The sequence below is a fragment of the Grampus griseus genome (genome assembly GCF_964374135.1).
Source record: "Grampus griseus genome assembly, chromosome: 2".
In the NCBI taxonomy this organism is placed as follows: domain Eukaryota; kingdom Metazoa; phylum Chordata; class Mammalia; order Artiodactyla; family Delphinidae; genus Grampus; species Grampus griseus.
Genome location: NC_139018.1, coordinates 5492919 through 5519323, shown reverse-complemented (window position 1 = coordinate 5519323; position 26405 = coordinate 5492919). Strand labels below are relative to the sequence as shown.

Sequence of the window (26405 nt, the reverse complement as noted above, 5' to 3'; positions counted from 1 at the left end):
TGGGCCCGGGCGCTCCAGATGCCCCTGGCAGCCGGGGGGCCAGTGACTGACTCAGCCCACCCTCCTCCGAGCCTTGCCGAAACCCAGCCCCAAAGAGTCCAGGCAAGAAACACAGATGGACGGGGCAGAGCCCAGAAGGCAAGGAGCAGGTTCAGGATCGCTGAGGGCAGGCGGGGTGCCCTCGTGACCCAGGAGGGCATGGGACGGGGGTGGGGGGGCTGCCTGGTGACTCTCAGGGCCCTGCCCACCCCCACCTGCTGAGAGGCCGCGAGGGCAGGGCCGCTGGGGGAGGGGCTCCCACACCACCTCCTGCCCACCGCCACCTCTCCTGACCCTCACTTGTCCTCATCTTACCAACAGGACACCAAGGCACAGAGGGTGTCAGGCTGTCCGCCCGCAGGTGGCCTGAGACACCCCTGACCACCCCCATCTGGCTGAGTCAATAGCTCTGGGCGTCGGCCTGGGGTTGGGACATGGAGTGACCCCAGCAGCGGCCACTGTGGCAAACCACACACACCCCGGAGCGAGTCACCAGGGCGAGGCTGGCCGCTTCATCCAAGCCTCACAATCCTGGGCCGCTGCTGGAGAGCAGACGCCTTCCAGGAACTCGGTCACCGAGGTGGATGGAGCCACTGGGACAGGAAGCAGGCGGCCTGGCCACCGGGGCCCCTGAGGAAGCAGGGGACGGGCAGCTCGGCGTGGCACGCGGCGTCGGGCAGGGGAGGCACCAGGCGCCCACAGGGCGCTCCCCACGCGGGCAGTGGGTCCCAGACCAACGACGGTTCAGACGTGGGGCCGTCCTGGGAATTCACAGCAGAGGCTGATGCGGAAACAGCCGCATGCAGCCCCGGCAGAGTGAGACATGACTCAGAGAGACCCATGCTAAGCACTGGGGGGAAAGGGTGGCTGGAACTGTGAAAAGGGGGTGGCATTTCAGCCACAGCTTGCACACCAGCAGGATTTTCCAAATGGAAATGGAGGGGAGGGGAGGGGAGGGGAAGGGGGTTGGAGGTGGAAGAGCCAGTCCGGGCAAACGCAGGGGGTATGGAAATGCCTGGATAGCATTCGGGAACGCTACTGGCCTGGAGTCACGGAAGCTTCTGGGAGGGGGCGTGGAAAAGGAGTCAGGGTCAGATCACAGAGAGCCTCCAGCCGTGTTCCCAGGAGCCTGGGCTTGATGTTGAGGCTGAGGGTCCCTGTGGGTGAGGCGCAAGGTGGGGGCTGTACTTCCGGAAGAACATTCTGTAAGGGCAGAGAGAGGGCTGGAAGCGGAGACCCGGGAGGCAGGGAAGCCACCTGGGAGGCTGGAGCAGAGGCGGGCCTGGGGGGTGAAGTCCCAGCACCAGCAGCGACAGAGCCGGGCAGGAGCGCCCCACACCTGGACATCACAGACCCACACTCACGGTGCCACCGGTTCACCATAAACCACGTGCTCGGCGGGGCAGCAAAGACCTGCGCAAGGCGGGAGTAGGCCATGGACTGCGCCACGCCAAGCCGGGCAGACCCCCTGCGTGTCTGGACCTCCTGCAAAGCACACGGGCCCCAAAGTTAAACTCCAAGCTCTACAGCTCGCAGTGTGGCATCTCAGGCCTGGGGCCTGACTCCCCTCCTTCGGGGCCAGCCCCCTGATGGGCAGAGATCCAGTGACCCGCCTGATGGTAGGCCTGCCCTGGCCTGGGGCATCCACTGACCCTGCCCAACAACTGCCTTTTGTTCTGAGGTCCCATTGTCCTCAATTCTCTCGCCTGCCCGCACCAGGGCCAAAGGAGGATTTCCAGAGGGATCTCTCCATGGGCTTGTGGAGAAACATCCTGTCGGCGGGACCTGCGGCTCCTGGCCTTGCCCGGAAAGGCCACAAAGCGGGTGGGGGCCAACGAGCCTCTGGAACTGGCCCCGGACACGAGTGGTTACTCTAGCCCAAGCGATCGTTGGGCTGCAAGGTCGTCCGCAGGTGGTGGGACTCGCCCAGGCATGTGGGGCCGCGGCGGGCAGAGCCAGCCCTCCTCCTCCAAACCAGCCACCCTGCTGCCACGCTCTGCCCTCCCGCGTGACCTCATCCAGTCTGGGGACCCAGGGGGGTCCCCCCAAAGCTGCCCCACCTCACAAGGAAGGGGTGCCAGGCCTGCCCCTCGGACCACCCGAGGGGGGGCGGGGTGCTGACACGACCAAAGAAGCCAAGAGGGAGCACGGTACCCCTTCTGAAGGTCCCGGCGGGGATGCCCACAAGGTGGGATGAGCAGAGGGCCACTCAAACTGGCATGTAAGAACTGCCAGTGATGCTCTGATAATATACTCTCAACACAATCTGTAAATCAACTATACTTCAATAAAATTTAAAAAAAAAAAAAAAGGATATTCTCAACATGCTCCCGGGGGAAAAAAAGGGATTACAAACTGTAATACAACATGGCAAAAGTTGATTTTTAAAATGCATGTCTTAGGGCTTCCCTGGTGGCGCAGTGGTTGAGAGTCCGCCTGCTGATGCAGGGGACATGGGTTCGTGCCCCGGTCCGGGAAGATCCCACATGCTACGGAGCGGCTGGGCCCGTGAGCCATGGCCGCTGAGCCTGCGCGTCCGGAGCCTGTGCTCCGCAACGGGAGAGGCCACGACAGTGAGAGGCCCGCGTACCGCAAAATAAATAAATAAAATGCATGTCTTAGATTAGATCCTGAACAGAAGAAGGACGTTAGGGAAAAGCTAAGGAAATGTGGAGTGTGGACTCCACTCAGTGTATCAATATCAGCTCGTGAATTGTAACGGATGCACCAATATACCAGCGGATGAAGTGAGCAACCAGGGAACAGGGCGCAGGGTTTATGGGAACTCTGCTATCTTCTCAATGATTCCGTAAATCTAAAAACAGTTCTAAACAGCAACATTTATTTTTAAAAGTGTGTATAACAACTCTACACATGTGGCAAGAGCTCATAAAACTCTCCACACACATAGGAGTGAGAGCACAGAAAGACAGGCGCTGTCGGAGGGAGGGTCTGAGGTCTGGTCACTCACTGTGTGGTGCTGACGTCACTGTCCTGGTTTCAATAATGCCCCGTTCTCCAAACATACGGACACCAAGGCGGGGAAAGTTGCGGGGCGGGCGGGGGGTGATGAATTGGGGGATGGGGATTGACATATATACACTGATATGTATAAAATGGATAACTAATAAGAATCTGCTGTATAAAAAATAGATAAAATTAAATTTTTTAAAAGAAGTGGTAATGATCCGTTCTCACGAGGACGTCACTGCTGGAGGGAAGGGCACACGAGAGCCCTCTACGCTACAATTGCAACTTCTTATGAGTCTATAATTAGTTCAAAATAAAACGTTAACAGAGTTTGTTTTCTAGGTCTGTGAGTTTACTTCTGTTTTGTATATAAGTTCATTTGAATCATTCTGTTTAGATTGCACATGTAAGTGACATCATGTGCTATGTGTCTTTCTCTGTCTAACTTCCTTCACTCAGTATGATCATCTCTAGGTCCATCCATGTTGCTGCAAATGGCATTATTTGCAGACTCACAGACATAGAAAACAAACTCATGGTTACCAAAGGGGAAAGGGGGTGGAGGGGATAAATTAGGAATTTGGGATTGACAGATACACACTACTACATATAAAACAGATAAACAACAAGGACCTACTGTATAGCACAGGGAACTATATTCAATACATTGTTAAAAAAAAAAAATTAACAGAAGGTGTACACAGACTTCCCTTTTCCACCCAGCATTTCCTCCTTTAGAAAAGAAGGAAAACGTTAATATCTGTTCTCTGCAGAGGGCAGGATTATAGGTGATTTTCAAATTTCCATGTTGAGCCTTCCAGTACCTCCCAAGCCCCCCATTACGGGCACACAATAAGCAAAGGATTGTTTAGGGGTGGGCAATACTCTGCGTCTCCGCCAGGATAAACCACAGGGGGTTGGAGTCTGCAGCCTGAAAGGACCAGGTGAGACGACAACTGTAGGGGTGTCCCCACCCCCAGCCGGACACGACATTTGTCCGGAACGAAGTCCGGAGCTCCTCACACACTCCCACCCACAGAGTCCAGACAAAGAAGGGGCTGCCTCGCTCCCCATCCCCAGTGGGGTTCACGCATCAGCAGACATTCTAGCCCCCTGGGAACTCCTGTCAGGGGACCCCAGGATAAATTAGGAAGGCTGAGCTCAGGCTTGCAAGAGGGGGCTGTGTGTCCCCAGACGGGGGCATGTGATGCACTGGGAGATATCTACAACGTGCATCATACTGCAAAAGGGGCTTTGGAGCCAAGAGGTTCCAGAAAACGCGTTCTACAGATGCGCACGTTTCAAGTCCACTAACTGCCCCACTGCCCACAGAGAGGAGAAAAATCGCACTCAGAACTAGAATGTTCCTGATTGTCTCCTAAACTCACCCATTTCAATGGCCAGGCCTCCCACGGGAAGTGAGAAAGTGTACCGATTACTGACAATACCACCGCTGGCCACATCGCACTGGTACGCAGAGGCCGTCTGGGTGCTGGGGCCCAAGGTGATTATTTTTCTAAATTGTCTATAATAAACAGGCAATTGTTTTAGGAGAAGAAGATGCGTCCATGGGAATGATGCGGCTTGTGCGCGGAGAGGCAGTGCAAGGCCGTGGTTAGGGATGCGGGTCCCAGAGGCGGGTACCGCTCTGCCCCTTTCTCCGCGGGACCTGGGCAGCTTAACCTCTGGGCCTCCGCTTCCTCTTCCTGTCCAACGGGGAAAACAGAGGTGCCTGCGCTTTGTGAGGGCTAAAGGAGGGGATACGCAGACAGCACCGAGCACCCACGAGTTCCTACTGTTCCTACTATTACTATGCGAGCATCTTGGTCCATCCTCAAGAGCCCTAAGATGAACTGGATGGGGTCACTCCATCTAACAGAGGAGGAAGGGTGAGGCACACAGGTGTGTGTGACCTGCCTGGGCTTACACAGGTGGACCCACGACCAGAGCTCAGGATCCTCCATCTGGACCCTATCAGGTGGCACCCAGTGCCAGCCAGGTAACAGAATCACAGCCTCAGCTGGGACCCGCTGGGTGAGTTGGGCTTGGCCAAGCACAGCAGTGGGGTGTGTGAGATGCCAGAGCCCCTCTTCCCTGGACCTCAGGCGAGAGGCTGAGAGGTGGCCACGCTCAGGGCACAGGGACAGGGGCCAGGCCAGCCACCCGGGGAACTCCTTCCTCCTCCCTGCAGGGAGGACCATCCCATTCTGGGCAGGTCTTTCTTTCCTGATGGCCCCTGCCTGCCTTGGGCGGTGCTCAGACCAAACGGTAATAATGACCCCAACGTGACTCTAAGGCCCAGATACGGGCAGGGCTGGGGGACCTCAGGGGCCCCTTACAGATGAGGCCCACAGAGGGGTCCAGGACAGACTGAGGCCAGACCAAGGCCCCTGACCCTCCTCCAGGGCTCCTACAGAAGACTGCCCACCACACAGACACACACACACACACACACACAACTCAGAGACACACCAGACCCTAAGTGTCTCCTGAGCAGGGGCCAGCAGCCTGCGGGGAGGGACGCAGTGGTCAGCAGGCACCAGGGGCCGGGCCCCATCCACCATTACCACCCCTCACAGCTGGAGGCACTCTGCTTGAGACAGCACAGCACGGAGCTGAGAAGACCACCAAAATCCCCACTCTGCCCCCGGGAGACAGGCAGGAAACTGAGGCACAGGGATGGGGCGGTGGTATCTGTGAAATCCCATGGGCCTGCGGACTGCGTGTCCTCATCTGTGCCACGGGGCCGCGCCAGCTCCGCCTCCCCACATCCGGGCCCCGGCAGCCCCGAGGACTTCTCCTAAAGGCCCTTCATGATAAATGCACGCATGTTTAGGAAGCAAGCTCTGTAATGAGGCATCATTTCCAGATGCCAACTCACAACTCAGGCTCACAAGCATCTCCTTGTCTGAGCCTCTCGGGACATGGACGGGAATAGTGCTGCGCCAGCGAGCCAGCCCCCGGCCCCACTGGCCCTTCCCCCACCCCTGCCGCTGCCGGTCCAGGTCCCCGAATCCTACCAGGCGGCCTCAGGGCTGGCGTGCCACAGCTAAGCCCTGCAGCCACAGGCAAACCTCCGGAGCTGGGTCCCTGCCTTCCTGACCCAGGACAGGTACCGGCAGAGCAGGGGCCCAGCCAGGCCACCTCACCTTCCCTCCAGCAGGGCAGCCTCCCACTGGGACCTCCCCTTCCCCACAAATTCCCCTCCCGGGCCTGCTGGACACCTCACGCACCCCGAGTATTAAAAGGACAAACCCTAAGGACAGCAGGAAGGACACGAGAGCACGTTATCCGAGGCGGCCACCTGCTTCGGGGGAGGCCCAGTGCCCAGTGGTTCAGAGCAGGACTCTCTGGGCTCTGACCGCCCCCATTGCCATGGGCCACTCTCCCTACCAAGACCTTCTCCCCCCTCATCCTCTATGAATCGTGACCAAAAACAGCCTCGGTGCCTGCAGTAAACGGTCAGAACTAAGTCTCGTTCAAGACCACTGAGGGAGGTTGTGTATGCTGGTTTTCTAACACATCAGAGAATGGCGTACGTGGATTTATTCCAACCCCCTATGAAGGGGCCCTTCGAGATCCCTAACCCAAGGGTCTGCTTCACTGGTGACAAAGTGGAGCCTGACGATTGGGAGGGGGAGGGGAGGATGGGGGAGGGGCCTCAACAAGGTCAGACTGTCACTCACCGCTCCCCTGACTGAGGGGCTCCGCGGCCCAACTGGACCAGCAGAGGGCCCGGCGTGGTCTACACCCGAATGCACCGCGCCGTGGGGAGGTGGTCACGGCAGAGCAGGTGCACCTGAGGATTCCCTGCCCCTCCCCACCTCCCTGTCCCTGCGGTGGGCTGACCCCTCCTCCCGCAGGCTCATTCCCAGGTGCAGGAATAGGACACAGCAGCAGGCAGTCACTCGCGCCCGGAGGCCCACACCACTGACAGCCTCAGAAATGTCTGCCGCGCGAGTACCGAAGCCACGTCACCCTCCCCATCCTCGTGGGGAACACAGAGAACCCAGCCCAGCATGCCTTCCATCTCCCCTTGGCGCCCCCCGCATACCCCCTGAGGCCTCCTAGACCCCATTCTCCCCTTGGGACCGTCCTTTCCGCTTCTTCCAGGCACTAATCAGCGGACCACAGAAGGGCCAGTGGGGATGCCACCGGGAGACACGGCCTCTCGGCTGGATGCGGGGCTCCCCCCTCCCCCAAAGCTGCCCTGCCCCACTGGCACCCAGGAGGCTGCAAACACCAGCTTGCACATGAGTGAATGAGCACCTTTCAGAGTCAAAGTCATTGGCTGGGCGCTGGCCCGGCAGTGCAAACCGCCTTCTCCTGGCCCCCAGGCCTCCCCCTCCCCCCAGGGCCCTAAGCCTGCCATTCTCATTAAGGCAAATGAGGCACTACTGCATATATTTTCAGCGGGAGAAAAGGGAGCCCACAGACCTAGTCAAAAGTCACCAGAGGCGTGGTCTGTAGGAGGAGAGAGGAAGGATCAAGGTTGCAATTCAAAAGAAGGAAATTAGAAGACTTTCCCATTTTCATTCTGCTCCCGCTGGCAATGGCTGCTGTGCCCACAGCCGCAGGGAGTTGGCATGTGTGCCTCTGGGGCGGGGGGGGGGGGGGGGGGGGGGGGGGCGGAGCTTGGAAAGCGAAGCCTCGGTGGGTGCGGTGGAGGAGGGCAGCAAGCGATCCCTCCTGGCCACTGCTTTCTGATTTTGGGTCAGATCAGTCCCCCACCTGGGCAAGCACTTGGAAGGTGAGGGCCTGAGGTTAGAAACTGGGCCACCGTGGATGCTGAAAGCCCCAGAGTGGCAGGAATGTCACACAGAAAAGAAGGCCCAATGGCACTGGTTCGGCTGCATGGGGAGAAGGGGCCAGGCTGGGAACAGCCACCAGGGCAAGGCTGATACCCAGGGAGGAACTTCCTCAAGTTCCTCCAGGGTCTCTGAGCCCCCATGGACCTGGTCCAACTGCCTCATCTCCCAGCTGGGTAAACTGAGGCCCAGGGAAAACGAGGCAGAAAGGAAGCAACACGTAGAGAAAAGTCCAGGAAGCAAAGATAGATGTACGTGGAAACATCTACCCAACTCTAAACCCTCACATGAATACAGACAACTTCAGGAAAGAGGAACAAGAGGTGTGACTCCTGAGAACAGAGGACGGGGTGGGCGTGAGCCAGAGCTCAACACCCACACCTCCCAGACCACAGGCTCAAACCAAGCGGCCTCTAGGTTTCACTCTCTGACTCCTGCGTGGAGCCTCCTGGCAAGGCGCGTGCATTAAGCTCATTCATTTTTACTTTTTAAAGGCTTCAAGGGGAAGCAACCTAAATGTCCACTGACAGAGGACTGGATAAAGATGCAGTATATATACGCAATGGAATATTACTCAGCCATAAAAAAAGAATGAAATGATGCCATTTGCAGCAACATGGATGGACCTAGAGATTGTCATACTCAGTGAAGTAAGCCAGACGGAGAAAGAAAATTATCATATGATATCACTTACATGTGGAATCTAAAAAAAATGATACAAATGAACTTATTTACAAAACAGAAATAGACTCACAGACTTAGTAAACAAACTTACGGTTACCAAAGAGGAAGAGGGAGGAGGGATAAACTAGGAGTTTGGGATTGAAATATACACACTACTGTATATAAAATAGATTACGAACAAGGACCTACTGTTTAGCACAGGAAACTATACTCAATATCTTGTAATAACCTACAATGGAAGAGAATGTAAAAAAAAGTATATTTTTATATATAAGTACAACTGAATCACTTTGCTGTACACCTGAAACTAACACAACACACACTAACTAAATCAACTATCTTTCAGTAAAAATTTTAAAAAAGAAACTGAACAAAATTTTTAAAATATATATATACATATATATAAATAAATTTTTAAAAAAAAATTTTTAAAGGCTTCAGGGAGGGATTTCACTACCGCTCCCACTGTGGTTCTGGATCTTTCCTGGGCCACAGACCACTCTCCACCTCTGAGAACCTGCATAAGTACACAGCCATGTTGGGGGCCCAGGGCTCCCCAAAGCCTGTCATGCCCAGATTAAGGAGACCACTGAGCATGTGTCCACTGAAGGTCAGCACAGAGCAGGGCACAGCTGACCTTGAAGCAGCAGGGACTGCGGAGGGACCAGAGGAGGCTGAGCTGACCCGGGTGTCTCCCTCCCGTCACAACCCCCCAAATAAAGCCCCAGGCCAGGAGGTTCCAGTGACCCCACCTGTGCCGCATTTTTGGAGGGCAAGGGGGCAGACTCGGGGGGGCCGGCCACCACCCCGACCTCCCCCCCCCGCCACTTTCCCGCTCATGAGTTTGGGTTGCACCACAAACAAGGGGTCTTTTCATCCAGCATTACCCACAGTGTTTCAGCCCCACACGCTTGGGAGCGGATCACATTGCCCACAACCAGGCCAGCTCACGGGAACGAGGCCTTAACTCGGGGGACAGGGATTATGGACTCTGCAGGGAGAGAGGCGAGATGAAAACAGCACGGTGCTGGGGACCACCCTCCAGGGCGGGGACCTCGGAGGGAGGGCAGGGAGCATCCCGGGGGGCCTCCTGGACACACTGAGGAGCTGCTGCGGGTCAGCAGGAGTTCCCACAGGCGGGGCAGGGGCTGCAGGGGCTGCATGGGGGCGTGGAGCAGGGCTCACAGGAAACCCTCGGCCCCAAGCCAGGAAATGCCCTCAGCAGAGGAGTGACAGCAGCAGGAACGGGACCCAGCGGCTGCACGGGGTGCTGGGGGCCTCCAGGGAGCTGACGCCAAGGATCGCCCCCTCCCGCCAGCCCCCCACCGCCAACTGCATCTCCAGAGTAAGATACCTCAGAATGGGGCTCTCCTCAGACCTTCCTGGCCCCCAAGGTCAGGGAAGCCCGAATATTAGCCCCTCTCCCTGGGGCCAAGCCAGTGCCTCATCAGGCCTTCAAAGGGGGGAGGGGGCATGGGGGAGCCATGCTGCTATCATCTCACCGGTTGCCCTGATGCTCCCCGCCACACACACACACACACCCAACAGTGGGCTCAAGGGCACAGGAAGGGCAGTAACCAGGGGGGTCGAGGCCAGGGCCAGAACACCAGGTGCAGTGCGTAATGGCTTCACCCACCAGGGAGCGGCTGGCGCAATGACCCGCAGCTGCACCCAGGCAGCTCGGTTAACCCCGAGATGGTGAGAATGCCTGCTGCCCGTCACAGCCACGCATAGAGGGCCGGAGGGGGACCGGCCGGAGCAGGTCTGCAACCTCCTCTACACACAGAGGGGAGGGAGGAGAGGGCCTGTGTCCATCCCCCGCAACCTACCCCACCTCACCCCACCGTCTGAAAAGCCATTTTCTTTGTTTTCAGATCCCGCAGGCCTCCTGGCCTTGTTTCGAGGATAAGGAGCTGGTGGCTGGGAGTGGGGGGCTGGGCTCTACGGGGAAGACCTCTGCAGCCTCCTGGAGCCCTGTGGCCTCTTGGGCTTGGGTGTCCTACACGTACACGTGAACCCACACACAAGGCCACCAGCGGGAGTGGCATCCGTGGCTGCAGGGCAAACGGCAAGAGCCTGGCTTGAGGCTCCTGCAGACGAGGAGTGGACGAGGGCTGCTGGTCACACATCCTGTGACTGTCCATCTCTAAGGGCAGACCTAAGCCTCAAGGGAAGGGCGGGATCTCAGTGGGTGCAGGAGGTAAGAAAGGGCAATTCCTGCCAGCAGAAGCCCTAAGGGCCTGCTGTGCACCGGCAAGGCAAGCAGACCCTGGGATCGTGCGTGGAGCCTGGCAGGAAGGGACAGAGCCCCCGACACCACGCTCACACGCAGAGCTTCCTTCTGTGCACAAGTGCAGTGCACGGCGCAGCAAGGAGCCGTCCAGATCAGCGCTGCCGACAGAACTCTCTGGAAGGACGGAGATGTTCCTTTTCTGCAATGACACGGTGCAGAGCACTGGCAAGGGGGCTAAGCGCAGCTCAGAAACTGAAACGCTCGTGTTACTCAATCCTAATTAAGTTGAATTGAAACAGCCTCATGTGACTAGTGGGCAGCTCAGGGCTAGAGCCAGGAAACCCTGAAGTGGGGTCGCCACCCGTTAGGCAGAGGGGACAGGAGTGTAGGTGAGACGAAGGGGCCCAAACTCAGAGGGCACAGAGTCAACAGGATGGTGACCAGGATGACACTGGACTGCTGGGTCTCCAGGTCAGGAGCGAAAGGTAGAGAAAGACTGGGGGCTTAGCCCGGGAGCGATGCTTCCCAGTACGGGCAGGAGACAGCTAGAGAAAGCCAGGAGCTGCTGCCAGGGAGGTCGGCGGTGCCCAGCCACCCTGCCCTGTTCTAGAAGACAAGCCCACAGTGGGCATCAAACACCACCAAGAGGTCAGGATGAGAAAAGGCCACTGGACCAAGCTGGAACTGCCTTTCCCAGGGTCCAGGACTGCCAGGGGCCAAGAAGCTGCGGGTGGGCAGGTGGGCTGGGCCTCTGGTGCTCCTCGGAGGATTGGGTGGGGAAGGAAGGGAGCCGGGGGCAGGAAAACAGAAAGGAGAAGATTTTGTTTATTGCTTTGGACTAGGAAACATGAGCCCGTTTTCAGGGGAAGGAGCCCGGAGAGACCCGGGAACAAGAGGAGGGAGACAATGGTGGGGGGAGGTCCCACGGGAAGGGCTGGGAAAGGCGAGGAGAGGCGGGGAGCCCTCCCCGCCAGGGCAGAGGGTGCTGAGAGAGGGAGAAACCTGCTGCTTAATTTTCTGTCCCGTATAAGGGCGGTGTGTGCACGTTCCAGAAAACACAGAAAAAAAAGGAGAAAGGGCACGGCGGGAGCCTCCCATTGTCCCATCAGCTCCGAGAGATGTGAAGCGGCCGGGAAATCGAGCCTTCTGAGAGCCCTGGCACAGGCAGCGTGGCCGGAACCCGCCACAAAGGGCCACTCCCAGAGCGGGCTCATTAGGGAGAGGAGCCGGTGCGGCGCGCTCCGTGACGGGCGGGCGCATTCAGGGCCGCCGGACAATCGGGCCCTTGTGGGGGGGGGGGTGGGAGGGTGCCTCCCGGAGCCTCTGATTCCAAGACAAGAGCGTGCCTCCTTCTAGCCTTACAACCCGGGAGCCGACGGAAAGACAGATTTGGGAAGACAAAGAGATGCTTCCCCTGACAGTGGATGGGCTATTTTTGGAAATGGGTCGGCTCTTCTCCCAAGCTGCCGTCTGGGTGCCACTGGCCCAGCCTGCCTCTGCTCCCTTGACCGCAGCCTTAAAAGGCCCCCACTCCGTCTGGGGCGGCCTAGCACCCCACAACAGGGGTGGCAAAGGCAGCGCCTCCGTGCCGATGCCTGGCAGTCTATTCTAGCTCCCAGGGCGGGGAGCTGGGGGAGCAAACCGGGCTGTGTCCAGAGCTGGGGCAGGTGCTCAGGAAATGCAAGGCCAGGCTCAGACCCAGCTTTCCACTGCTGCCTGGGAGCCCCGCCGGGCGAACCAAAGCCAGCTCCCGGGGCATCCACACGGCGAATGTCGGCAAGGCAGTGTACAAACGGGCCTGTTTCACCCTCACGGCTAACGTGAGCTGACACCAGCCTCCCCGCCCTGCGGGCCAGGCTCCGTGATGCCCCAGTGTGGGGCCACGTCCTTGCCTCCGGCTCACCTGCTGATGGGCCATCTCCAGCTTGGGCAGCCCTGCGGGCCCAGCAGCTTCTCTCCCAGAGCTTCCCACAGTGGCTCTGCAGTCAGCAGAACGCCCAGGAACGTCTACAACCACAGGAGGCTCCGGAACCAACAGGGGCCCATCTCTGGGGGCTTGTCCAGGCAGTGGCACTTTTTAAAGTTTCCCGAGGTGATATCTAATATGCAGCCGAGGTTGGGAACCACTGATAAAAGCAAACGTGTATATAGCAAAGGAAACCATAAACAAGACGAAAAGACAACTCTCAGAATGGGAGAAAATATTTGCAAACAAATCAACAGACAAAGGATTAATCTCAAAAATATATAAACAGCTCATGCAGCTCAATATTTTAAAAAAAACAACCCAATCCAAAAATGGGCAGAAGACCTAAATAGACATTTCTCCAAAGGAGACATACAGATGGCCAACAAACACATGAAAGGATGCTCAACATCACTAATTATAGAGAAATGCAAATCAAAACTACAAGGAGGTATCACCTCACACCAGTCAGAATGGCCACCATCAAAAAACCTACAAACAATAAATGCTGGAGACGGTGTGGAGAAAAGGGAACCCTCTTGCACTGTTGGTGGGAATGTAAATTGACACAGCCACTATGGGGAACAGTATGGAGGTTCCTTAAAAAACTAAAAATAGGGCCTTCCCTGGTGGCACAGTGGTTGAGAATCTGCCTGCCAATGCAGGGGACACGGGTTCGAGCCCTGGTCCAGGATGATCCCACATGCCGCGGAGCAACTGGGCCCGTGAGCCACAATTACTGAGCCTGCGCGTCTGGAGCCTGTGCTCCGCAACGGGAGAGGCCGCGATAGTGAGAGGCCCGCGCACCGCGATGAAGAGTGGCCCCCGCTTGCCACAGCTAGAGAAAGCCCTCGCACAGAAACGAAGACCCAACACAGCCATAAATAAATAATTAATTAATTAATTTTAAAAAAAAAACTAAAAATAGAATTACCGTATGACCCAGCAATCCCACTACTGGGCATATACCCAGAGAAAATCATAATTCAGAAAGACACATGCACCCCAATATTCACTGCAGCACTATTTACAATAGCCAGGTCATGGATGCAACCTAAATGCCCATCAACAGATGAATGGATAAAGAAGATGTGGTACATATATACAATGGAAATATTACTCAGCCATAAAAAGGAATGAAATTGGGTCATTTGTAGAGACGTGGATGGACCTAGAGACTGTCATACAGAGTGAAGTAAGTCAGAAAGAGAAAAACAACTATCGTCTATTAATGCGTATTATGTGGAATCTAGAAAAATGGTACAGGTGAACCGGTTTGCAAAGCAGAAACAGAGATGCAGACATAGAGAACAAACGTATGGACACCAAGGGCGGGGGAAAGCCGGGGGTGCGGGGGATGAATTGGGAGATTGGGATTGACATATATACACTAATACGTATAAAACAGATAACTAATTAAACAAATAAAAGTAAACCAAAAACAACAAGCAAAAAAAAGCAAACATGTATTTTTTAGTAACTGTTAAAAGGAAACAGGGAAGCTGGGGAGAGGCGAGGCAGCGGGATGTACAAGTTACCATCCTGGGAGCGGGGGGCAGGTTTGTTTGTTTGTTTTGAAGAAGCTGAAGACCATTTGGTGCCAAATGGAACAAATGCAAAAAAGAAAGGCAAGTGGCCAAAGGGGCTTGATCACTGTCGGGTTTAAAACAAGAGGGAGACCTCGTCCAGTGCCTCCGGGCTGCCCATTCCTCACTCCGACATTTACTGAGCACCCACCATGTGCCAGGAAGACTGGACCCCGCCCTGGGGAAGGTTATGGTCTTGGGCAGAGATAGGACAGCAAATGGCAAAAGTCCAGAACAGGTGGCCTCGTCCCGGGCAACCCCACACCAGGGAACCAGAGCCAGGCATTCTCCTCTAGCACCAAACCTGCTACCCAGCCCTGCAGGAGGTGATCGGATGGCAGAGGCAGGTAATTCCACCGGGGCACTCACCACAGCCCCTCACGAGGACAGGCTGGCCAGCCAGGGGTCTCGGTCTAAGCCAGTGCTGGACAGAGCAGTGCCTGTGTGTCATGGCAACCACAGCACCACCACCACCCAGACCTGCCCCAAGCTGAGGGCCAGCCACCAGGCAAGGGACCTAACCACAAAGGTAACAACAAGAGGCAGGATGGGCAGGGCAGGTGGCCCTTTCCCTGTGGCTCTGCCAGTTGTAGAGGATGCTAGGGTCTCTCGGACCCTGGGCGGGGCCCATCCAAGCTTCCCATTTTACAGATGGGCAAACAAGGGGCTTGCATTAGGTCAGGTCACAAGTGGGCTCAAGCTGCTCGTTCTGTGTCATCTAAGCCACACAGAACAGCCCTGGAGGGCACAGCCGTGTCCCCAAAGCCCCAGATGTAGCGACCATATCAGCTGATGGGGCCACCCGTGTATTAAGTGGGGCACAGGGGAAAGGGAGGGGATGGTCTATGTAAAAGTACCGGTTTCTGAGTGCACCCCTCACACGTAACTGTGGAAAAACGCTCAGAGAAGGTCACAGCTGGAACCACTCACAGCTAGAAAAGCCCGGCCCAGGGACTTCGGGGGGGGGTGGGAGGGGGAATGCAGGTACAGTGGGAGGAGTGCCACAGACCCCACCTGCCCAGCATCGCCCAGTCACCCATCAGCCCTCAGAGCCAGATGTGCCTGCTCCCCAGCTGTTCCTCCCGCCATGCCTGGCCTCTCCCCTACTCTCCTCTGCTTGTACTGACCGGCTCCACCTCCCAGGCCCATCTCAGCTCCCAACTCCAGCCACCCCCTCCGCTGAGCTCCCGGCACACCTGAAGGGGTTGAGAGCCAAACTAGGGCACTTCCAAGAGTGAAAGGGGCTTGATGAACACTCATACGGGGACGAGGGGGGCACAGGTGGGCGCAGGCTCCAGCATCACGCCAGACGGCCCCCTCCCCACCCCACATGATCTGACGTGACTTGCCTCATTGCCCTGAGCCTTTTCCTCAGCAGAAACGGGGACCCCAGTGCATCTCAGCACCGTTGTGGCCGAGCCTGGGGCGGTTCCCCCTTCCCTTCCAAGTCTCCTCTGAGTGCCTTTAGGGCTCTGGGCAGTTTGCTCCAGGGTTTCCGGCTTTCCCAGGCATGGCATTTCCTCCACTCTAAGATACCATCAGTCACAGATGCCCAATTTTCCAGAGTAAGGGAGGGGAAGACCGTGCAGTAAACACACACACTGATTCTAAGATGCACCCTGCACTGCCACAGAGGAGGGGAAAGCCCATCTTTGAATTCAGGAAATAACAAATGACGAAGGCCTCTGGCCAATGGGGAAGCAGGAAGGAGGAAAGGGAAACAGACCCTCACCTACGTCCCAGGGCTCCCGGCTTCTGCTTTGGTTAAGTGATGCTCCGCACCTCTGTTTAAACATCATACACAGGGTGATCCCAAGAACACTTACAAACGAATCGATAAAACCCCTGATCCTTCTGCCCTGCTCCCCAGACAGCAGAGACCAACAGTGACTCGTTCGAGAGCAGGCAGGCACTCATCACCAGGGGACTGACCCAGCTCCAGACCTGCCCTATCACACTCCACCCACCTGCCCCCTCTGGCCTGTGGCAGCAGAGGACAGCAAGAGGGGAACGTGTGACAATGACCAGCTCTGGGTGCCTGGGAAGAGGGGCACCATTCCCCTGTTCATGATCAAAGGAGCATCACGTCCCTTTAGCAGACAAGTTTGTTCCTCTGTCTCCAGGCTTTGGGGAAGCCACTGGGGTCCCCTCATCACCTCCCCAGCTCTGATGAAATCCCAGAGCACTCCCTGCCTGGATCCCGGGCACCCAGGTTGCAGGTGTGGGCAGAGCAACCGTGGGTGTAACCATCCTGTGGAGAGGTACAGTGAGGCTGCAGAGAGAGAGTTTGTCGCCCACAGGTGCTGCTCTGCCCGAGCCCCAGGGCAGCTCAGGACTGACCCCTGACCCCACAGGTCAGGAGTCACAAGCAGGCAGACGGGGGGTGGGGGCAGGGCTTTGGGGCAGACCCTCCTGATCTGAGAACCTCAGAGAAGGTTCTCTCCCATGACCACGGTCACAGCTATCGCCACCCTGGAGGCCCCAAGCTTCCTGCCCCTCTGTCCCCAGCCTGGCCGCCACCACGACAGACCCCAGGTTAATGCTCCGGAACCTCCGCTCCCCAAGCCCGGCTACATGAATCACCGTGAGCAGCACTCAGAATTCAGACTGAGTAACCACTCAATAAACGTCTGCTCTTGTCTTCCTTCCTGCTTGAAGGGTGAATTCTCTCAGCCACCCAGCCCTGCCCGTCCACCTCCCTGACTATTCTCTACTCGCTGTTCTGTACTCACACAACCAGATGCCCAGCTCTCTGGGTGTCCCATTACAGTGGGTTCAGGAATGCCCTGTGCTTGCATGCCTCCCCCGACAGGGAGCTCCCCACCTCCAGATGCAACCTAGTCCACCTGGACCGCTCTTGTCTGTGAGGGCTGAAATCCGAATCGCTGGAACTTTGGGGGTCCACCCTGGGGGGCTACACACAGCACTGACCCCGCTGGGCTGACAGCTCTCCCCGCCCAGCAGCAGCTCCCCAGCCCCAAAGCTTTTCTTCCCCCGGCTCAATGTTCTGGTTCTTTCTGTTCCCATGAGGAGGCTTCCAGGCCCCGGGCCTCCCCCACGCGTCATGAGAACACCTCGCAGGCCCTGGGCTCTCGGCACCCATGGTCCAGATCCACCTGCAGACCTGCTGCTGCCGCTGGAAGGCCACCCCCTTCTGTTCAACTAGACAACAACTCATTTGACTCTGACACGGGGTGGGCACAAGGGCCCCCCTCATGAGCATGTGTCAGGGGGTCCCCCATCCCCACCCCGAGGAGGCAAGTCTGCAGGGTCCAGGCGACAGTGGAGGGTCACTGAACCCATCCTTTAAGGCTCAGTTCTAGGACCAGAGTAGCATCATCCTCGAGACACAGATGAGGCTTCGAGGTGCAGTAAGCCGTCACCTCACACGCGCTGCGCAGTTTACACACTTCGCCACACTCCCTCCTCCCTCAACCCAAGGGCGGGCAACGGCTTCCCACTTTGCAGATGAGAAAACAGAGGTCCACAGGGGTCCTGTTTCGTAGGCTTCCAATTCCTCGTGCTGATGACAAGGACGAACACGGCACAGAAAATCCCCATGGGTGCAAAACACAGACGATGAGCAGCAGAGGATCTCCTTGCTAACCGCGCTGCCCCGGGAACGATACGAAACCAAGTGTGTGTCCTAAGAACTCAGAGGCCGGGCCATGGGTAAGGGGTCTGCTGGGGCCACAACAGCAGAGGGAAACCAGCCTGGCAGGGAAGCGAGGGAATGAAAAATATAAGTGAGGAGGGACTCCGTGCGCGGAAGCCTGCGCTTTCCCCATCCCACTGATGTCCGGAACCGTGAACCGTCATGCCAGGAAGCAGGACAGCATGACTGAGCCTCTGGGTCTGGACTGAGAACAGGTGCCACACCTTTGCTACACAGGTCCAGCCCCTGGAGCTCCCGCCCCATCCTGCCTGGGTCCATCTACAGGGGGCCCTGCCCAGGACCAAGCTCCGGACAGCCTTCCACTGTTGGTGGGGGTCTCCCATGGGAGTCTCAGGCTGTCCCGGTCCAGAGGGGCAGCAGGCACAGGGCGGCAGGCCCAGACTGACACCGGAGGCCAAGACTGATTCCCCAGACTGATCCCAGGCCCCCCAGCCAGCCCACGGGACTGGGAGCAGGTCACCATACCGCTCCATGCCTCAGTTTCCCCACCTGCAATATGGGACCATTTGGAAGCTCTGAACAGAATGGAGCTGGGACTGGGACACCCTCTGTGGTAAACTGTGAAGTGCTGGGCACACCCTGGTCCCACCCTGGGTTACAGGCCAGTGAGCTCCTTACCACCAGCCCCCTTTGGTATGTGGCCCTGGGGGCTCCGTACCCCAAGGCCAGTGACGGATGGTCAGGGTCAGGATGCAGAGGGAGGGGGAAAAGCTTATTCAACCTGCCCCATTGTCTTTGCTGACCTTTGGCCCCAGGCCTGACTGGGTTTAGGAAAAGCTGCCTTATTAGCATCCTGCCCAGGAGCTGCTGAGCCGGGAGGCCCCTCATAAAAGACCTATTCAGGGACAGAGGCCCAGACCACCCTCGCTCCATCCTCCCTTTAAACCAACAAAAACACAAGCAGGAGGACAAACCCATCTTATTTTGAGAAGCTCAAATTTTTAATCCAAACTTTTAAAAGTAAACAGGGCCCACACAAAGGCTGCTGGAGGCCCCGGTTTCTGTGGGTTAGCTAAAGGGAAGTGGACCCCGTGGTGTGATGGGGGGACTGGGACAGATGTGAATGGGGACGTGGGGGGGAAGGGAGAAAGAAGGTGGGACACGCAGGATGGGGAGGGGGAGGGGAGAATTGTTGAAAGTACTTTTGTTTGGAAATTGCATCAGCTCAAAGTGGCAAACCTGACCTTCTGATGTTTGGGGTTCGCCTGCCTCAGTTTGCCCCACCGGATTAGAGTAAAGAGCATCCCAGTCCAGACTTTAGTCAGCCCAGCCCAGACCTCCATCAAAACAAAACAAAACAAAACAACCCAGAGAAAGGCCTATTTGCATCCCCATTCACAGGCCCACCAGGCCCAGCCCCAGCCAGGGACGGCATACCGATGGGCCACCACCCACCACAGCTGCTTAGGGCCCTTACAGCATCCTGAAGGGCTGCAGGTACCCTGCAGCTTCCGAGACAGGATTATAGGGCCACTGCTCCCCAGCACATCCGCAAGTGCCACCAGACGCCGGCTCAGTCGCAGACACTCAAGCGAGCTGTCTGTCTAAACAGCAAACAGAGTTTCAAAGAGAACACCGATGTCTATCTGGCAAACCCCCAACAGGTCCCTCTCTTTTTCATGAGGAGCCTTGGAAGAAGGATGCACGGCAAGGATGCTGACAACCGTCGAGGCTTCTGACAACTGTCGAGGCCCACTGTGTGCAGGGATAAAGGGGGCACTCTGGGTTTTGCCCCACTCTACAGAAGAGCAGAAAGGGGCTCAGGGCAGTTACGTAACTGGCCAAAGAGAAGAGGGAAGAGTGTAGACTTGAACACGAGACAGTCTGAGCCCTCTGGGTAACGGGGTTATCAGCCATCTGCTCAGTGGTCACCGATAAGGAAGTGACACTTCCCAGGACAGGAGAAGGAGGGCAAACGTGGGTCAGGAACCAAGAATAGGGAGTCAGCAGTGTCTGCTGATGAATATTATCGGCCACAATGACAGCGGGCTGCTGGAGAGGCAAGCCAGCCCACGGGTCTGGGCAGGAGAGGACCCCCAGGGCACCACCCAGGCAGCTGGGACTGAGACACCTGAATCTCAGTTGCTTTCCCAGGAAACGCTCAGAACCTCTCTGAGCCTCCACGTGCTTGGCTTTAAAATGGGGATAAGGGCCCGAGGCACAACCCTGGTATCCGACTCCTTTCGCCACCACCCAGACTGAGGCCTGTACCTGCCTCCACCTCTGGCTCGCTCTCCGCTCAAAACTACAAGTCCAAGTACAGAAAAGTGTTTTCTAAGAGATGGGCCTTTCCTTGTTTCCAGGCATCCTACTCATATTGTTGGAGAACAACTCAAGGCCACGCCTGACTTTATGAGACAAAACTAAACGACAGCGATGCCACCTATACCTGAAATTCATGATGAGAATATGAATGTTCATGTCACCCCAACATAAAGCTTTGCCACCACAAAATCTGTGGCAGTCCTGTTCCGAGTGTGCATGGGACTGGTGGCAGCATGGGTTCTGCAGGAAACCCTACAGCTCCACCCGTCCCGCCCTCCCCCAGTGGGGTGGGAACCTCACTCCTGCTCTGTTCACTGAGGCAGCAAAACGCTGAGCCAGACGGGGTCCGCGTCTCCTTGTCCAAAACATGACAGAACTTCTCAGCAAATGTGCTCTGACACTCTGGGGCTTCAGTGCCCTGCTGAGGATCGCCCTCGCCAAGTGTCATTGATGACGCAGCTGAAAACCAGAAACGTTTCGTTTCCTAGCCACAGGCAGGACTGCAGCAACCCCCCGCCTCATACTGCACTCGGGCAAACCAAGGCCCAGAAATCTGACCCTCCCAAGGCCCCCAAGAAGCCGAGGCCGGAGAGGCTGGGCCTGGGACTCCTCACTTCCCAGATGGTGCAACTTTAACATATTAAACCTCCTAACGCTGAGCTACTCCCACTGGCCTTAAGGAGACTGCTGGTGGGAGGTGGGGTGGATACAGAGTTACCGAGAGAAACCCAAGTTGTAGCCTTAGATTGCTAATCAGTAACAAAATATCCCTCTAAACCTAGTCCTGCCCTGAACTCACAGGCTGGGAAGGTAAACGAAGGAAAAACGGTGCTGGGCTATCACCCCACCTCCCGGGGTCCAGTTCCCACCCCAGCCCGCCCCCCCCCAAGGCACCTGCGAGGCCACTTGGCCACCAAACCAAAGAGAGAGCGCCCTGTCCCACCCCCCCTCCAGGCTGTCACTCTGGGGAAGAACAGTCACTTAAAGCCTAGATACACTTTCTCTGAACTAGGAGAGCCTTTAAGGAGAACCAGAAAGGGCTGTTTAATCTCCACCTTCAGGCAAAGAGTTCAGGCAGCAGCAAATGCCATCAGAAGTAGGAGCCAAGCCACTGAAAAATGTGGAAGGACAGGGAGGTGGGAGAGGAGACAGGCAGCAGGCAGAACCACTGATCAGAGGGCTGGGGATGGGGGCCGGCTGCTCCGCTCCTACAGAGCCCTCTGCCTTGGGCCCGACAGTCACACAGGCGTGGAAGACAGTAGCTGAGCTTTCCTGAGGCCAAAGGTCCTCCCACCCACACCCTGGCCACCGCAGACGACTGTGGCACTTCCTGTAAGGTGACCAACAGTTTACAAACCCTTCAGAGGCTTTTATCTCCACCTCAAATCCAGGAGGTAGGGATTATTGGCTCCATTCTACAGATAAGAAAACCGAGGCCTGCAGAGACAAAAAGCCAGGATTCATTCCAAGCCCGCATTCCTCTGGAAAGTTTTAGAGCCTGAGTTGAGAAAGGTCCCTGAGCCCTGAGAAAGGCAGGACTAACAACAACCGAGGAAGGCTCTTAGCCCCGGGTACTCTGGCCCACCTGCCTCTGATCCTTCCCAGCGGGCAGGCAGCAGGGAGGTCAGGTGGAATTCCAGCCCCAGCACACAGGTGAACACTGCTTAGGTTTGGGGCTGCCTGTTGCTCCAGATAAGAGAGGGAATTTCACTTTCCCTCAAAGGGCCTTTCTTTCTTTCTTTTCCATTAAAAACTTCCCGCTCCCGGACAACGGTTTCCAGGCAGGGATGCGGTGCCCCCGGCCAGCCCTACAGTGCCAGACTCTGATACTGATAAACTCCGCAGGAGAGAAACTTTTCTGGGGTCTGGCGGCCCCCGGCCCGCTGCGTATTCAGAGGGGCAGGGGCACGCCTCCATCACTTAACCAGAAAATTACCACCCAAAGCCCCACTGCGGGTGGGCTCGGGAGCCTCTGGATGCCAGCTGGAGGAGGGGTCTGGAGTGGCGGCCGCCCGCGGGGGAAGGGACTCTGGGCCCGAGACCCGCGCCGCCAGGCAGGTGCCGTCCTTACCGTGCAGGCCGTTGGGGATGCTTCGGTGGTGCGGTGGCGCCGACAGGTCGTCCAGGGACCTGCGCGTTGCGACAGCTTTGCCGTCCGGGGCCTTGTGCGGCCCGGGGGGCAGCAGCGGGGGCGGGACGTGGTGGTGGTGGTCGGGGCTGCCGCCGCTGCCGGCGCTCGACGTGCTGCTGCCGTCGCCCACGTCGCGGGTCCCCGCTCCGGCCGCGCCGCCCGCCAGCGGCCCGCTCAGGCTGGCCTGGCTGTCGATGGAGCTACGGGAGCCGGCGCCACCACCACCACCGCCGCCGCCGCCGCCGCCACCCGCGCCCCCCGCCAGCGCCGCGCGCTCCTCGTCCAGCAGCAGCACCAGCTCCTTGAGCTCCAGGTTCTCACGCAGCAGGGCCTCCTGGCGCGCCTCGAGCTCGCGCAGCTTCTGCTGCGAGCGGGCCACCTCGTGCCACACGGCGCCGGCCGCGTGGCGCCCGAAGCGCTGCCACTCGCGCGCCAGCTTGCGCCCCTTCTGCCGGTCGTCGTCGAGGAAGCAGCAGAGCTCGCGCAGTTCCTGGTTGTCGTCCTGCAGCCGCTGGTTCACGTCCTTGAGGCCGCGGATCTCCAGCAGGTGCTGCTGCAGCCGCCGGTTCACGTCGCGCATCAGGCCGCCGTGCTCCAGCATGAGGCCCACCTTCTCGCCCTCGGCGCGCCGCAGCCGCCGCGCCAGCTCCTCCTTGCTCCAGCGCAGCAGCTCCTCGTCCGGCACCTGGCTCAGCTCCTCCGACGACGCCGCCGCCGCCGCCGCCGCTGCCGCCGGGGGCTTCGCCATGGCGGGGCCGTCACCGCGGCATCGCCCGCGCCCTCGCCCGGCCGGCGCTCCCCGTGCCGGGGCTGCGCTGGGCCGGTCCGCCCGCGGGCGGAGGGCGACCAGGGGCTCGTGCGGCCTGCCCCGCGCCGCCTCGCGCGCCCTCACGCAGCGCCCTCCCGGGCCGCCCGGGAACCCGCGTGTCTCGAGGCTCAGCGAGCTGGGACCGCTGCTGCGTCGGCGGCTGCAGTGCCGGGCGCTCTCCGGGCTTAGGCGAAGCAAGCGGAGGCCCGCCCCCGGCCCAGCTCCGGAGCCCCAGCCGCCCCGCCCACTCCGGGCGGGGAGGGGCGGGGCGCCGCGGCCCGGCCCCGCCTCCGGGGAAGGGAGCGGGCAAGGCACGGCCGGCCCCCACGTCCCTCCGCGCCGTGCGCCCGCCCGCCCGGGGCCCTGCTACAGGCGCCCTCGAGCCGTGGTCCCGCCCCCAGCCCGTCCGATTGGGCCTCTCCGGGGGTGTGCGGGAGGGGCGGGGCGCAAGCGGGGGACGCCGCGGAGATGGTACAGTCCACTGGCGGTTCAAGTTTCTACGCCGGGAGGACGCGGCCTCGGCCAATCCCAGGGCTACAGGGCGCTTTTAAAATGCAGGTACGGCTGCAAGGAGGGGGAAGGTGGGAAAGGTAGGGCAGGGCTTCCCTTAAAGGAGACGCGCGGAAATGGTCGCCCAGCCCCTTCCTGGGCCCGCGTGCCCCGCCCGGCCTCCCCCGCCCCAAATAAACAAATACCCAAGATCCGAAGGACAGCTCCCCTTCTCCCTCCCGGGGGCACCAGAGTCCAGCTTAGTGTGAGATACGACGGACAATAGGACTCTGACACGGGGGTCGCTCTCCCCGGCGGCAGAGCGGCTCTTTGTCCCCTTCCCTGCCCCCGGCTCCTCCGCCCCCATTTCCACCCCCGTCCCCTGCCGGAGCGCGCCGAGGTTGCGGCGTTCCATTCCAGCCCCGGGTTGCGCACCGGGAAGGCCATGGCCTCGCCAACCGTCTCGGAGCACGGTCCGTACCCTCTTCCCTGCCAGGAGAGGGCGAGGGCGCCGGGGACATGCACCGTTCCCCCGCCAACCCGACCGCTCGTCCCGGAATTCGGGAGAGAATCTGTGATTCACGACGTGGAGACCACTGGGGAAGGTGGAAGATGGTCTCCCACTGGGGTCTTAACTGTGGGGGCGCCGAGTCGGCGGCGAAAAGCCTTCCCCACCGCAGCCTGGCCCGGCACCCGGGTCCTCCCACTGTCTGTGTGAGTCCGTCTCGTTTATCCTCGCGTCCCTGAAGTGCATTTACTGCGCGTCTGCTGCCAGCCGGCCAGAGGTGGGCGTCCCTCCCCCGGGACCCGCAACGAGATAAAATCCGCGCACTCGACCGTGAGCGCCACGGCCTGGCGCGCGCGCCCGCGCAACAGCTGATGTCCCCATTTACAGCTGTTCAGCCATTCATTGGACAACTGTGTACAGCCCCTACTGTAAGCCAGGCCTCTTCTAGACCACTGGGGGATTCTGTAGGGGACAACGGCAGAGGCCACTGCCCTCTGGGGGGGAGGACTTTGCACCCTGCGGGGAGGAGGGGAGAGACGATAATAAACAAACTAGATAGCTATGAGTCTGTAATAAGTGCTGTGCAGGGGATTAAGACAAGCTGATGTCACAGAAGGTGATTATCAGTTACTTTAGATCCCGTGGTCAGGGAGGACCTCTGAGGAGGTGCGTCTAAGCTGATATCTGAGTGACAAGAAGGACAAAGATAAGGGGGAAGGGCACTCCAGGTGAAGGGAACAGCTAGTGCAGAGGCCCGAGGGTTGGCCTGTTAGTGGCCTATTCAAAGAAGGCCAGTGGGGCTGGGAGGGGGCTCGGGAAGAAGAGTGAGAGATGAGGTCAGAGGGGCCAGATCATCCATGATTCTAAGGCAGCTGGGAAAGCAGTGGGGGGTTAGCAGGATGCAATATGACCTGATTTGCCTTTTAAGAGACTCACTCTGGCCCATGTGTGGAGAAGGGATGGGGGTGGGGGGCGTTGCAGAGAGGTCCAGATTCAGGACCTCATTCCCCACCCTTCTCCCCCTCTCTCCATATAGATGTTCAGGGAGAGGATGTGCCAGGCAGAGCATAGCTTTGAGGGTCAAGCTCCAGGGTAGCTGAGGTTCCCCCAGGCAGGTGAGCCTGCTGGGGGTCACCCTCCCCACTGGGGCACTGTGCTTCGAGGACCCAGCCCAGGGCATCTGAGTTTGAGTTTGAGGAGAGAAAGGGTTCCAGCTCCCGCTTGGGAAGGGTACAGGTCTTTCTTACCCCAAAAGGCCAACCAGATTAAATAACTCACTGGAGGCTCTCCCCAGAACAAAGCCTGAGCTGGGAGAGTGAGGGGTGAGCACAGGACACATGGGCTCACTAGGGAAGTTGCTGAGATGGTTAACACTGCTTGTGGGAACCGCCACCCCAACTTTGTGTGTGGCCCCAGGTGGTTCCCATGGCCTGCATCTCTGCCCTCTGATCCTGCAGAGCTGGCAGCTTCAGCTGAACTCTCCAAGAGAAAAAAAAAAAACCTTCCATCTAGACGGGGCTTGCTTGCATCATCTACAGACTGTGGGACCATGGGTCCCCCTCACCAAGACTCAGGAGAGCATCCCTAACATCCCCCTGGTGCAGCAAAGACAAGGTGCTAGAGATGAGCCTCCTGGGTGGTGGTCCCAGGGACAGTCTTTGCTCTCCGCACCATGGCTGGACAGGCTGGGGCAGAGCAGGATAGACGGCAGGAGATTGAGAGGGTCCAGAGCTAAAAAAGGGTCCTGAAGCAAGGGGAACCATCTAAGCCAGAGCCCCCTCCCTAAGGGTCCTGCAAGAGGTGCCAAGCCCCCTCGAATACTCACCATCCAACAGACCCTGTACCCCGAGCCAGGATCTGAAATGTCAAGTGTCTTTGCTGTTTTAGCTCTGCTTTGTCATGAAATCCGTAAAACCAAATCATGGACCTCTAATACAGTAATTCTCTAGATGCCCAGTAAAAGTAGTTGTGGGTCTTTTAAAAAATAAAGATGCACCACCACTCCCCAATTTTTTTTCTTCTGAATCTCCAGGACTGTGTGTGTCCATTTAAAGCCACACAAATGTTTTTGAGAGCCAGTACACTAATACGTAGTAGACAAAATAATTCCCGATCGCAGTGTCTGTGAACCCGGGAAATGGTGAGAGCACACTGGCAGTAAGCAGACTGTCTCCTCACTGAGAGGGGATGGGGCTTTCCTATCTCATCTGTGGCTGGGGCGCTGAACAGAGACCTCAGAGCA

General features: G+C 58.1%; 1 protein-coding gene across 4 annotated transcripts in view; it reads right to left on the bottom strand.

Annotated features, from left to right (window-relative positions):
• Positions 1-23276, bottom strand: part of CCDC85C (coiled-coil domain containing 85C) — an 83568-nt gene extending 60292 nt beyond the window's left edge. For all 4 annotated transcript variants that reach the window (XM_082648407.1, XM_082648410.1, XM_082648408.1 and 1 more), the window contains exon 1: positions 22299-23276. In XM_082648407.1, the coding sequence (XP_082504533.1) occupies positions 22299-23106 (808 nt within the window). In that variant the 5' untranslated portion in view covers positions 23107-23276. The remainder of the gene's footprint in view (positions 1-22298) is intronic.
• Positions 23277-26405: the final 3129 nt, after the last annotated feature.